This window comes from Paralichthys olivaceus, chromosome 14 (genome assembly GCF_024713975.1).
Source record: "Paralichthys olivaceus isolate ysfri-2021 chromosome 14, ASM2471397v2, whole genome shotgun sequence".
Classification (NCBI taxonomy): Eukaryota; Metazoa; Chordata; class Actinopteri; order Pleuronectiformes; family Paralichthyidae; genus Paralichthys; species Paralichthys olivaceus.
Genome location: NC_091106.1, coordinates 20,252,448 through 20,264,857, shown reverse-complemented (window position 1 = coordinate 20,264,857; position 12,410 = coordinate 20,252,448). Strand labels below are relative to the sequence as shown.

At 41.3% G+C, this 12,410-nt stretch overlaps 1 protein-coding gene across 4 annotated transcripts in view; it reads right to left on the bottom strand.

The window, feature by feature from the left end:
• The window catches only part of slc8a1b (solute carrier family 8 member 1b), a 122,373-nt gene that overhangs the window by 97,300 nt on the left and 12,663 nt on the right, over window positions 1-12,410 (bottom strand). For 3 of the 4 annotated variants that reach the window (XM_069538457.1, XM_069538458.1, XM_020095277.2), the window contains exons 2-4: window positions 8,232-9,158; window positions 6,699-6,863; window positions 4,662-5,452 (exon numbers count right to left, since the gene is read on the bottom strand). In XM_069538457.1, coding sequence (XP_069394558.1) covers window positions 4,662-5,452; window positions 6,699-6,863; window positions 8,232-9,107 — 1,832 coding nt within the window. In that variant the 5' untranslated portion in view covers window positions 9,108-9,158. Of the gene's footprint in view, window positions 1-4,661; window positions 5,453-6,698; window positions 6,864-8,231; window positions 9,159-11,433; window positions 11,589-12,410 lie in introns of those variants that run through there. The other variant, XM_020095267.2, reaches the window with a different exon arrangement.

The following is a 12,410-nucleotide window of genomic DNA, read 5'->3' as shown; positions in this document are numbered from 1 at the left end:
CTTCCTCAGTTATTTTTGATGGATTTGTATGCATCTTGTTGCCACGGAAACACAGGTTCCTTAATAACCGATGAACCTCACAGTTGGTCGAATCATTAAAAGTTGCACAAACTAAATACAGATTCAACCCGACTCTCCTCTTCTCTGTCTAAAAATACAGTTTCAATTGCTGACCCATTTTGTGTTAAGTGGTCTGGTAATTCCATCAGGAGCAACCATAATAAAAATAGAGACACTCAGGGTGCTGGAAGGTGCTCTGAATAAAACCGCTCATCATATGACAGGTATGGTGATGCTATAGTAGATGTGTATGAGCAGTGGGAGCTAAAGCATCACAAATATAAGAATTGAATAGAAAAGTCTTATTCAGAACAAAAAACGTAAATCATGTTTCCAATGGGATGAAGAATTCCACAATTCCCAGAGCAATTTTCAAATCTTTCAAACAAACTTGAAGAGCCAACCTACAATTTTCACCTCACTCTTTGTGCTTGGGGAAAGTTTTCATTGATATTTGCTTTGGAGAGCAAGAGACACGCAGGACAAACGTGCAGCTTACACTCTTCAAACAAGTCTCTTTATATTACAGCCGCAGATAAACAGACTAAATGACTTGTTTAGACTGAGAATGTGGTTTTATACGAGGTACCGTACGGAGAATTATTACCTCAATGTTATGTTTTCATACTTGTGTGTTATTTAGCAGGATAAGTCATAAACTACTGAACTTATTTCCATGAAATTTGGTTGAGGAGTGGATTATGAACCAGAGAATATCCCAATAATGGAGCAGATCCTTTACCATGGTGAGAGAGGGCGTGAACCTTGGCAGAGGTGTTTGCTCTTTCTTGTTCGTGTGTTAGTTTGTATACTCGTTGGCAGGATTACGTTTAAATTACACAATTAATCTCCACCAAATTGGGGCCTGGGTGTGAGAGGAACCTTAAATGTTGGTGTGGATGCACCTTAACAGCAGGATTTGTTTTCTTTCTCATTGCACATTGCAACATGGGACATTTTTCGATGCCATGCAATCATGTGTATCTGAACCTTGGCGGAGAAATGAATCAGTGTATTTCTGTGGAAGTAGCAATACTTGTGGTAGAAACAGTGGTTGCAAGCATATACACAATTAGTAGAAACATAGAGGTAATATTTGAAATGAAAAAAAATAATAATATGCAGACTGGAGGGGATCGATCCACTTACCTTCTGGTTTGTGGACAACCCTCTCTAAGCCACAGCTGCACAGCAGAAAAAGTCCACACACAAAAACACAACCAGACACACATACATGCAGGACTGATGTTTAACTGCAGAAAAGACAGATACTGAGGTTTAACTTTGGAATACACAAACACACACCTGTCAGACCGGCCCTCTCAAACTATACCAGAGACGAACTGCACAACTGAAGGGAGACATTAGAGGAAAGTAAATGAGGGGGAAAAGCAGCGAAAAGTTTAAGACGTCTGAAAGTTTTCCCCTCACAGCACACCTCCTCCTCCCGTCATCACCTCCATCCACGCTCGTTTATCTCTCCCTCCTTATATGTCTCCCTCCCTCTTTCCCTCTGTCTTTATCAGAGAAACAGAATCAGGGTAGAGTAAGCCTGGAGGAAAATCTATTTAGATCAGCTATTTTGTAATTCTGCAGCAAAAATGTCCTCAGTTGTTCCCTAAAGGAATATATCAGGGCCCCAGCGGCTCATTTTTTATTACATACACAGTGTATTTCCATTAGGAAACGGGAAAAAAAAATAGGCTATACATGATTTGGCTTGTGACTGTGTATTTAGAGCATATTCTTTACTATGCTTGTGTTCTTACATGTATATTTACTTTGGCTGTCACAACACATCCAGGTTCAGGGGCTTTTTTTTTCCACAGAAGCTATTTTTAACTCACATCACATTTCAGGTGTGAAACTTAAAGCAGAAGACGAAGCAGAACCGAGCATCTCGCAAATATAGATTAAACAACAAAAGATGAACACAAACAGTAAGTATGTCTGAAGTCTAGAGGGAAACAGAGGCTGTAAAACATTTCAAATCAATTTTATTTGGATAGTGCAAAGTCATAAAAAATGCCCAATAAATTAAAAACATAATGACGATTATTCCTAAAATGTCATTCTCAAACCCTCGTGACATAAAATGTATTTGAAGATGTTTAAAAGTTTAACCATAAACTTTATTACAAATGGCTATAAATAAAAAGCTTCCTTTTAAAGGGTAGATTTTTTTATTTCTATAACTTTTCACTCCGGCCACTACAGCCTCAAGTCAATCAGCTCGTCCTCCGGGTCTCTTCCCTTTACAGAAGCACACACATGTACACACGGCCCTACATGCACAGTAACCAGGATACAGCCAGAGGGACAGTCCATCATTTGATTTAGACAAAGTGTTATTAAAACCCACTTAGTCCTGGCTGTAAGAGCTACAAGCTATGGAAACTATGCAGTCTGCCACAGGCTGAAAACGACAGCCCGGCCGACATCTGCTTCAAATCTGACCAAAAACAGCCGAGTGAGAGAGAGAGAGAGAGAGACGCTGAGATTTAGGCGACGGTTGCTAAGACGGCATCGTTCACATTCATTCATCATGACAGTGCACTTTGTTTCATGTCATTACAACCCTCCTACTATCTCAAAAACATCCGAACATTTCCAAACAAGCTCTGAGAGCAAACTAACAACTGATGTCTACCAGACTGAACTAGTATACTAGTATTTCTGGTTTCCCCTGCTGTACTAACTCCCTGCACTCTGATTGGTTGAGGTTGACAGCGATTTGACAAGACATTTAACCTGCTGGACATCTACTCGACTAAGGTGACATTTCAGCGAGCCTCTGAAATCATGTCTTTGACGAAAAAGTTGTTGGCTCGTGGAAATAAAACTACCCTCCAAAGCACAAAACGAAAAATAAAAACCCATTCTTGGTGTCGGGGGAAGTTCAAAAGCTGTGAAAAGGTGGCGAACGGACAATTAAATATAGGTATATTTAAAAGAAATTAAAAATAATGAAATCCAAGCTACAACAAAATGACCATACCTTGAAATAATTATTCTACAATCCTTAAACCAATGTTGATTGAATACTTAATATTTGAAGACGAACACGTGGCCCCAACTGTGAAACAGGTCCACTGCTGAGAAGCTGTGACGTTTACAGTCTGCTCACAGGCAACCATGAGAAGGCTTTACAGCAAACAGTCATTTGTGTTGACATTGTGAACACGCCCACCCCGACAGCTGTGCGATAGGAAGAGAATAGGAGAGACGACCAGTAGCACACCTTACTGTGCATTTTACGGTCAAAACAATCATCAGCGCACAAATTAGTGGTGCACCTCACAGAGAGTTTACTGAAAAACAGCAATTTCACCTCCCAGAGTGAAAATATTTGCTGCATAGGGATCATTCTCAGGTCTACATACTGTACGTGTACATACATGTCAATATACGCTAAAAACACCCAGAGCTTTTAAATACAATGAAAACACAAATTTTAAAACAAAATCGCACAAGGGAAAATCCATAGATAGATAGACATGTGAGAGTAGAGAGTGCAGATGGTCTCCGAACTTGACATCTACTGTTAACAAGCTTAAATCAACCACCCTAATAAAGCTATGATAGCTTAATATGCAACAAAGCTTTGTAATGAAAGAAATATGAGCATTTACTATTAACAGCAATAACAGATTTACAGAACAAGAGAGGACTCTGGAAAAAAAATGGGATTGGTTTGGAGCCAAAGTGTTCAGCATTGTACAAACATTTGGCTGATAGCTGGAGCTAATTCCCCACATTGTGAGTGGGTCAGGATAAGAGAACAACAGCCGGCTGTGAGCGAAAATCACCACAGAGGCCTCCTGAAATGTGCTCGTATAGCAATCATGAACCTTTCCATCAGATAATAAGGTCGCTCTGTTAGGCTGAGACGAGCTTTAAACTGTGGCTGTGCCAGTGCACAGCAGGGATCCTTAAACAGAGTTTCAAGTCCTTTTCACAGAGGAAAGACAACAAAAAAGCCTCCGTAAGTGGTTGTTGGATGTCACCTAAGAGGGCAACTGGGATTTTTTTATTAAAAAGCCTTTGTGCAGTCAAATTGAGTTGACCAGATAGGCCCCCCCTCTCCGTGTTGCCCAGTTTCCCTACTGCTCATTTGTTTAAGTTGTTTGTTTGTATATGTTTCCAGCAACCAGCTCCTCTCGCTGACAATCCTGCTACTTAACATTCTAACCACATACCATCTAAAAAAAAAATAACCCAGTTTCCCAACTTCTTGGCAAATCCATTTTGCTGACTGTACAGTGCAGCATATACAAAACAATGAACCTGGACGACTAAATCAGCAGCTTAAAGGAATCCAAAGCAAAGAGGAATGAACAGAGTGATGTAGATAAGAGAAGTGAATGAATGAGTCAAAATAGAAAATAGAGAAAAGTAAAAAACAAAAAACAGAGGGAGTGGGGAATTGTTCTTTTCGTCACCAGTGGGCAGTCCGCTTGATGTGACCACCACATCTCACTCACACCCTCTCTTTTTCAAATCATCGGCAAAAACATTTACAACACCGCACCGACACAGAGCGTGAAAATAAGAACAATATCTGCAAGAGTATTTCAATTCAAAGGGATATTGTTACTCACAAGATCTCGTCGTTCTGAAATTCCAAGATGCCATGAGAGTCCTCGAAGTCCTCTCCACTGCCTCGTGCTGTTCCCTCCACCGTCTTGTACGGCAGCATGACCACGCCGCGAGCCCCCGACGTTCTCAGCACCTTCACCTCCATGGTGCCGACGCTCTCGCTCACATGGCATACAGGCTCCTCAAATGTAAAGATACCGGCGTGGTCGTCATCAAAGATGGTGACGGTCGCTGTGGCGGGTAAGCCGAGACAGGCCACCGAGTCCATGTGATTAGCTGACTCGCCGTCTTCGGGCTCCTCGCCTTCAGATGTCAACACCTTGACGTTGGACAGGTGAATCAGGAAGTTTTCATCCTCCTCAAAGATGTCATCATCAATGATCCCCACACGGATCTCTTTCAGCGTCTCACCGGACTTGAACACCACTACACCCTCTGTGAACTCGTAGTCCGAGCCAGCGTTGGCCGTCCCGTCTTCTGTCCGGTACTCCACAGAAATCGTTTTGCCCAGGTCGCCACCACGCCGCACCACGTTGACAGCCACAGTGCCACAGTTCTCGAGGCACTGGTAGGAACCGGGCTCAAAGAAGATCTTAGAGATGGGGTCGTTATCACCAACATCAGAGCGAACCTCGTGCATGCTGACAGCCTTTCGTGCCTGATCGGCTGCATGTTTCTTCAGGATGTTGCCAGCACCTGTCATCAGCCGAGTGGCCTGGCAGCGATAGAAAGCGCGACTCTTCTGCTGCTGGCTCAGGACTTGGTAGTTGGCAAGCTCAATAAGTTGTTCCACCTGGGATGAGACAACATAATAGCATACAAACGGTAAAAAATATGTTCTCCTGCACGATTCCTGAATGTAGTACACCATCGTCTATGGGGAAAAATATGATGCATTGTTGAACATTGTGCTCGACTCCCTGACTTACAGTTTCATCTGATTTGTGATCTTATGAGTCATGCTGTTACAACGCGTCAGGCACTGAGAAATTTCTATCAACAGCATCTGTGATTTTGTTACATAGAGGAATATGCATCAGATTATCTGAGGCTTTGTGAGATCTTACACAACCGTACATGATGTGCAAAATGAAACGAGCAACTCTAAAATTTTATTAGTCAAGCCGTCCTTCAATGAGAGGATCCAGATTCAAGACCACATTGCAGCAAACATCCATATTGTTTCGGTAGTCTTGGTTTGATCCTAGAGTTTCAAATGTTCCCGCTTTTCCCTTATCCCACAAGTCCCCCTCTCTAAACAGATTATTATTATTGGAGATCAGTGAACAGTTTTTATCCTAGTTAAACAAATGAACTTATCAAATCTTTTGGAACAAAGTTAGAGATGTTTGAAATCCTAAACCTCATGGGAAACGACAAACAAGACGGTAAGATGGTCTGGAAACAATTTGGAATTAAGTCTTTGCCAATAGTTAGAGCCTCTGCTCATGAAAATGCAGCTAAAATGAGAATATAACTTAATGATTTAACTCTACTCAAGTAATACTGTAGTCCCCATGTAGAAAAATAAAAAGCAGCATTTGACAACAGGTAAATCAGCCTCATTCTTAATCCATATATAGCGATGAGGGCAAAAAGCGTAAAAAGCTATTTTAGCAGGCTCTCTCATGCATGTAAGAAGCTTGTGGCTTCCATTACACGTCTCTGTGTCAAACCTTGTCCAAGAAAAAAAGGAACCGAGACTAGAACGAACCTCACCACCCAATTCTTCCATTCACATATTTGTGTCACTGCTGCTGCAGTTTCTTTTGCAGTTTTCTTTTTTTTTTTTAGCTGTACCATTATCAGATTAATCTGAGTGGCTGTGATGAGACCAGGAGCTGCATTCATCACCATAATCACCGTGATAAAGGCAGTAATAGAAAGTGTGCCATCTGTCGCTGATTATTTTGTCATTTTATTCCCCACACAAGAAAACAACCCTGGCAGGAGAAGCGGTGACAGCAGCGTCGGTATATTTTTCATGTCACGCTGCCATTGCACTTAATGTGAGGTTCCTCTGTCACTTTGCCACCCACCTCCTTGTCAGGGTGCTTCTGTTTGAGTTCCTTCAGGATCTTGGCCATGTCTCTGCGGGTCTCCTCCTCGTCCAGATCCTTCTCATCTAGATCCAAACCCAGCGGACCATCCAGGAAGTCGACACCGTGAGAGTTCAGCATCTTCCCATCCATCTCAATGTCCACCTTACGAGGAGAAAGAATAGTCATCAATACCATAGATTTTGATTCTTTGGAGGTAAAAACCAAGTGTTTCAGACAGAGGCTAAAAAAGAGGAGCTGCAGCAATGGGCAGTTTAAGAAAGTGTTTTCTGTGCATTTGAGCTCGTAAACCTTTTCAAGTACTAACCCAAATTAAAATAATGAATGTAATTATGATTATAATAATTTGCTTTGTTCCAAATAGCTGGGTCATTTATTATGAATCTATAATGAAGCATTAATATTGTATGATTCTAGATATTGAGAGGATTCAGCTGAGTTTAGGTCAAGAACTGCCAGAAATGTTTTACATTTTTTGCTGTGCGTAGGAATACGGGTCGATTAATTAATAATTAATTATGTTAAAATCGCATTTTTTTGTACCTCTCAAAATTAATAGCTTCTGCTATTCAAAGAAATCCTCTTTTAAGTAGACATGCACTTATGAAACATGTTTTCGAAGAAGGACGTCTTTTTTTAAGCTTCCAAATGATTAGCTCTTATTCCTCCGAGAAACTGTTGAGTGTCTCTGTGTGGATTCGGCTCTTCAGTGATCTTCATGCACTAATGGAGGAGTGGTCATTAATAATCTCATCTGACACAATGTTCGAAATTATACCAAGTGCGAAGAAGAAGAGTGTCTACGTTAAATAAGTGATGAATAAACACTACAATACCGACAATTTAATTAGATGTGTACACAGCAGTAGATATGGCAAAGCATCTGATAGCAATACAACAGGAAATTAAGTATTTCTTTGCATGTGTCTTTGCAGTATTATGCAGTTTACCTTGGCTGAATTCCATTCAGTAATGCAGATACATTACTCATCACTTACGTCCGCCTACACAGAGTGCCTGATCTGCTTTTTCTTCCACTCATGTTTGGATGAGGAGTGCTTAATTAATTTTACTGATCCCTAACTTTATGCCTTTGGAAAAGAGATTTGGCCGCATGACAGTTAAGGTTCTTTAGAGATATACTGACTAAGGAAGTTTTTGAAATCAAATTCGAATATCAGTATCATCTTAATAATTATCCTCCTCAAGGGATCTCTGTTATGGATGACAAAATATTTGAAATATCTGTTAGATTCAGCTGAACTAAAATGTTATTAGTTCCTGAGGTAGAAGAAGATTTTATTGTTGGTCTAATATATTTTTAAAGTCATGATTTTTCAGGTACTCAACAGTTACCTGAGGGAAATTCAGGTATTTTAGGCATATATGATTTTGGTTGTTCTTTTGTACATTGCTTTGAATGACTATTAAAGAACAGTTTATGGTTTAATAACACTCAACTTTAACTTCAACAAATATTATGGTCAGTTTTTGTGGTAATGTGAAGTATACCTTGGAAGGAAGTGGACGATCGCCCTCGGTCTCGATGATCATCCCACGTTGCTTGCCAGTGCGGTAGCGCTTGTACACATACTTGTAGAAAAGCAGGCGACGGTCGGCCACCCAGGCAAAGACCACGCAGATGGGGAAGAACATGAACGTGAGCAACCCCTCCCACACCTGCACAACGCCAGGCGAGATCACACACAGGATCAGGTAGAGCCAAATGTAGGCGAAGATACTCCAGGTGGCCGTGACGAAGAAGACACGGAGGTGCTTGACCTTCCTCGTCTCACCGTCTGGCACGACATACACACAAAGCCCGATGATGACAAACATGTTGAATGCCGCAGAGCCCACGATGGTGGAGGGGCCCAGTGTGCCCGCCTGGAACCCATGACCCATGACCTCTATGACAGAAAGCAGGATCTCAGGAGCTGAAGAGCCCAGAGCCATGAGGGTGAGATTGGAGACTGTCTCGTTCCAGATTCGTACAGTAGTGGTGGTGGTTTCCCCGTTGGGTTTCTTGATGGTGATCTCCTTTTCCTGTGACGTGATGACCTCTATCGACGCCATGAAACGGTCAGCGATGATTGACACACCCAAGAACATGTAGACCAGGGCCACAAAGTAAACTGTTGCCCGAGCAACCTTGTCGCCAAACGATGGGTTCTGGGGCTCCCAAATAGGTAAGATCACCCCTTTTGCGCACGCCTCGGGCTTGGAGCACTCGGTTTTATTGGTGGACACTGCCAAAACTGAGCCGCCCAAGTTCGGCTCAGGGGGTGCGCCAGCCAACGAGAGGTGGAGTTCAAAGAGGAGAATCACGGTGACGACTGCTAGCCTCAGGGCAGGGGACATGAGGGAGGAGTGATCCCAGCGGCCCATGGTGACGTCCGGACCAGTACCGTAAGGTGGCGATTAATAAGGATCTTCAATCTTTAGAAAGAAGAGACAAGAGGAAACAATTCACATTAGACCATCGTAGACCTTAAAACAGTGACGTCTGTTAGAAAAGGGATTTTTAGTTTTGATTCTGTCCTATAGTTTTGTTATACGTTTTCATTTCAAGCTTAATATCTCATGATGGATTAGAAAATTCGTATCACTTCTACAGCAAGCATGATGGGTAACCAACTCTCGTTTCCCTCCTCTCAAAAATGTTGCTTCTGTGTTGTATCAAAAAAGTTGATATAAGATGAGTGGTTTGCTTTAACCTCTCGTAAGAACTGAAAGGTCAAATCTGTTACGAAAAACATCGATGCAGACTTCTGAGCTCTGAGGTGAAGCAACACTCCGCCCAGTTCACTTTGTAGCATGAAGAACATAAAAGTCTCAACATCACCAAATCAGAGACGGTGTTGCATGTGTGTTGTCTTAAATCTGTAACCTCACTATCTAACTGACCAGTGGCAGAATTAAAACTTTGGCAACTGATCAATTAAAACAACCAATCATCACATCACTACAAAAAATTCAGAGTTGTGAATGATTTGATTTAATATTATCTTGAACTTGTGTCATCGATTATTCACTTTGTGATTTGAGTGCCTCAGCAGTTGTTTCGGGTCTTTTACTGTGGGTGTAGACGTTGCTCCGCTTTTTCATTTTCATTGTAAATTAGTGAAATCACAAACTCTTGGTTGTGTGCCAATATGTCTACTGTGAAAAAGAAATCAATAAGTCACTTATAAAAATGAATGAACAGCATCCAAGTGAAGTGAGGAAATTACGTGTATCAGAGAGTCCATGAAATGACTCACAAAACACTGAGATTTCATTCAGTTTCCATGTAATTGCTTCAGGGCAGCATTTGTTTGTATGAAAGACATAATTTGTTAAGAATAATTTTCAATCAAGTCAAAATACCTCTGTAGAGACGCTTCTCAGCCTAGTCACACCACAAACAACAAGCTATTTGCACTTTGTTGGGTAATCTAGATAATTATAATCCCTCAGAATGCAATTTGTAGTTATGATGCACCGAGTATTCACTTTTTTGTGTATTTAAAACTCCTTGCTGCATGTTAAGAGGTCTATGTGGTGGAGTGATAATCGTAATAATAAACTTTGCAAATTTATTGCCTGGTGATGAATGTATACTATCCAGGTGACTGAGAACCAGAGGGGTCAATGCAGCTAATAGCCTGAATCATGCAACACTGTGCTCTAAAAGTTATAAGCAGGAAATTGAAATCAATTGCTGAAATGCAGACGATGTCAAATGTGCACACTGTGGGTAGAATTTAAAAAGAGATGTGATGGAAGCAGATGTAGTGAAAAGGGTGCAGGCGATTCTGTGTTTTTGTGCAATGTTCGAAGACACATCCTCTCCTGAGGTTTTAGGGGATAAAAAGAAAATGCAAATACCCCTCTGAGTACTGACTCAGAATAACAGAGCATCCAGACACATTTTGAATGTGTATTCTCTGTGGAACTGATACGCTTAAAAGCATTGAGAGAATTGAGGGCTGTTTTTAACGCTATGTGGCTCAGCATAAAAGGTTCAGAATATTAGAATGTTGGAGCCAGACAGTTTCAAATAACACTGGATGTTATTATATTCATAGTTTTCATCGATAGGAAATAGTGGCAATATTACAATCTAATAGTTGTTGAGACGATTCAATCATAATGAAAAATGTTAATGTTCTTTAGGATTCATCCTCTGGGGATCATGTAGTTGACAAAACAACTGAAAGCCAATAATGTCCACTTCATAGAGGTGAAGTTAAAAACATTTAACAAAGTCAAAACATCGTAGTCAGCCGGGATTTATCCTCTTGGGGGCCATGAATTTCTCTACAAGACTTTATAGCAAACAAATATTTGTTGAGACATTGACCTGACATTGCCTTTTCCATTGTGATATTGATTTCAACTGTATCACCCGGTGGTAAATCAGTGAAATTGGAGCTCAGGATATTCTTGATTTTCAGAAGAGAAGCAGAGGAACGACTACTTCAACTCAAACACAGCTCTAGAGATTTGTTGGCACAGTTTGCAAATCTACAAGACAGAGCTGGTGTGGTCTGACACATTATCAGTGCAGTTTTCTTGTTTCTGTCAATATCTCTGCCTTAACAATTACCTTCTGATCTTTTTCTCAACAGAACCCACAGCAGGATCCTCGCTGCTTTTGACAACCACTGCAGTCTGACTTCATCTGAACCTTTCTGGCCGACACTCCTGATATTGACCTCCTCTTACTCACCCTCTCATCTGGATAGACAGTTACCCAGGACCTGTTTGGACGCCTGCTTTCCACATTTTTCCTTTCTGCTGTGTGCTCCCATTCCTTCAGTTTCATGTTTGTGTCCCTGGTTTGTTTCTCTGTGTGTGTGTCAGCTCAGTGTGGTATTCTGGCTCCTTCCTGCTTTTCCACCTGCGCATCTGTTCCTGATCAGCTCATTAACTCAGTGAGACTCAGTACAATCTTCACTTTCTGCAAGAACTTTAACCTTGGAATCTTGCTTTCTATTAATTATAATTACTTGTCCGCTTGTTTCTTATTTTCCGGTCCTGTACCCATCCTCGTACACTTGCATTACGCCAGCTCTGGATCTTGGCCTCAGTTTTTTTTTTAGCCAGGCCTGAACCTTTCCCTCTCTCCAGCCATCCTGCCCACGGTCACAAACCAAACCCTCAAGAATTTACAATAGAATATCTCTTTCAACTTTAAAACTGATCCTGTGTCTGAATTCGACTGCTTGGTCTGGAGATTTATTACAACAAGAACAAACTTTAACAACTTTCTGGAACTTTCGGATAAAGCACTGCAACACACACAAATAGTAATCCTTTTAATCGAGGATCAATAACGGGACCCTAAGCCCTGAAACACAGATCGGCCTAAAACTCTCCACAGACATGCATCTTGCTCGATCCCTGCAAACCAACATCCGTTTCCCAATAATGAAATCTTCACACTCTTACATGCACACAGCACAATTTACCATACATCAATAGTTACATCAGTGCTTCCCTGCTTTTCTTTACACCACAATTCTCATTATAGATGAAACTGTAAATTACCTAACGCTATGACACACTCTCTCTCTCACATCTCTCGGAGGCCAAGGGGGCCCTGACACTATTACAGCTACATGAGAAACACAAAATACATTTCCACTGGGGACCTAATCAATGTTTGACTGCTCTGTCAAGATATTACACAAAGTATGTGTGTGT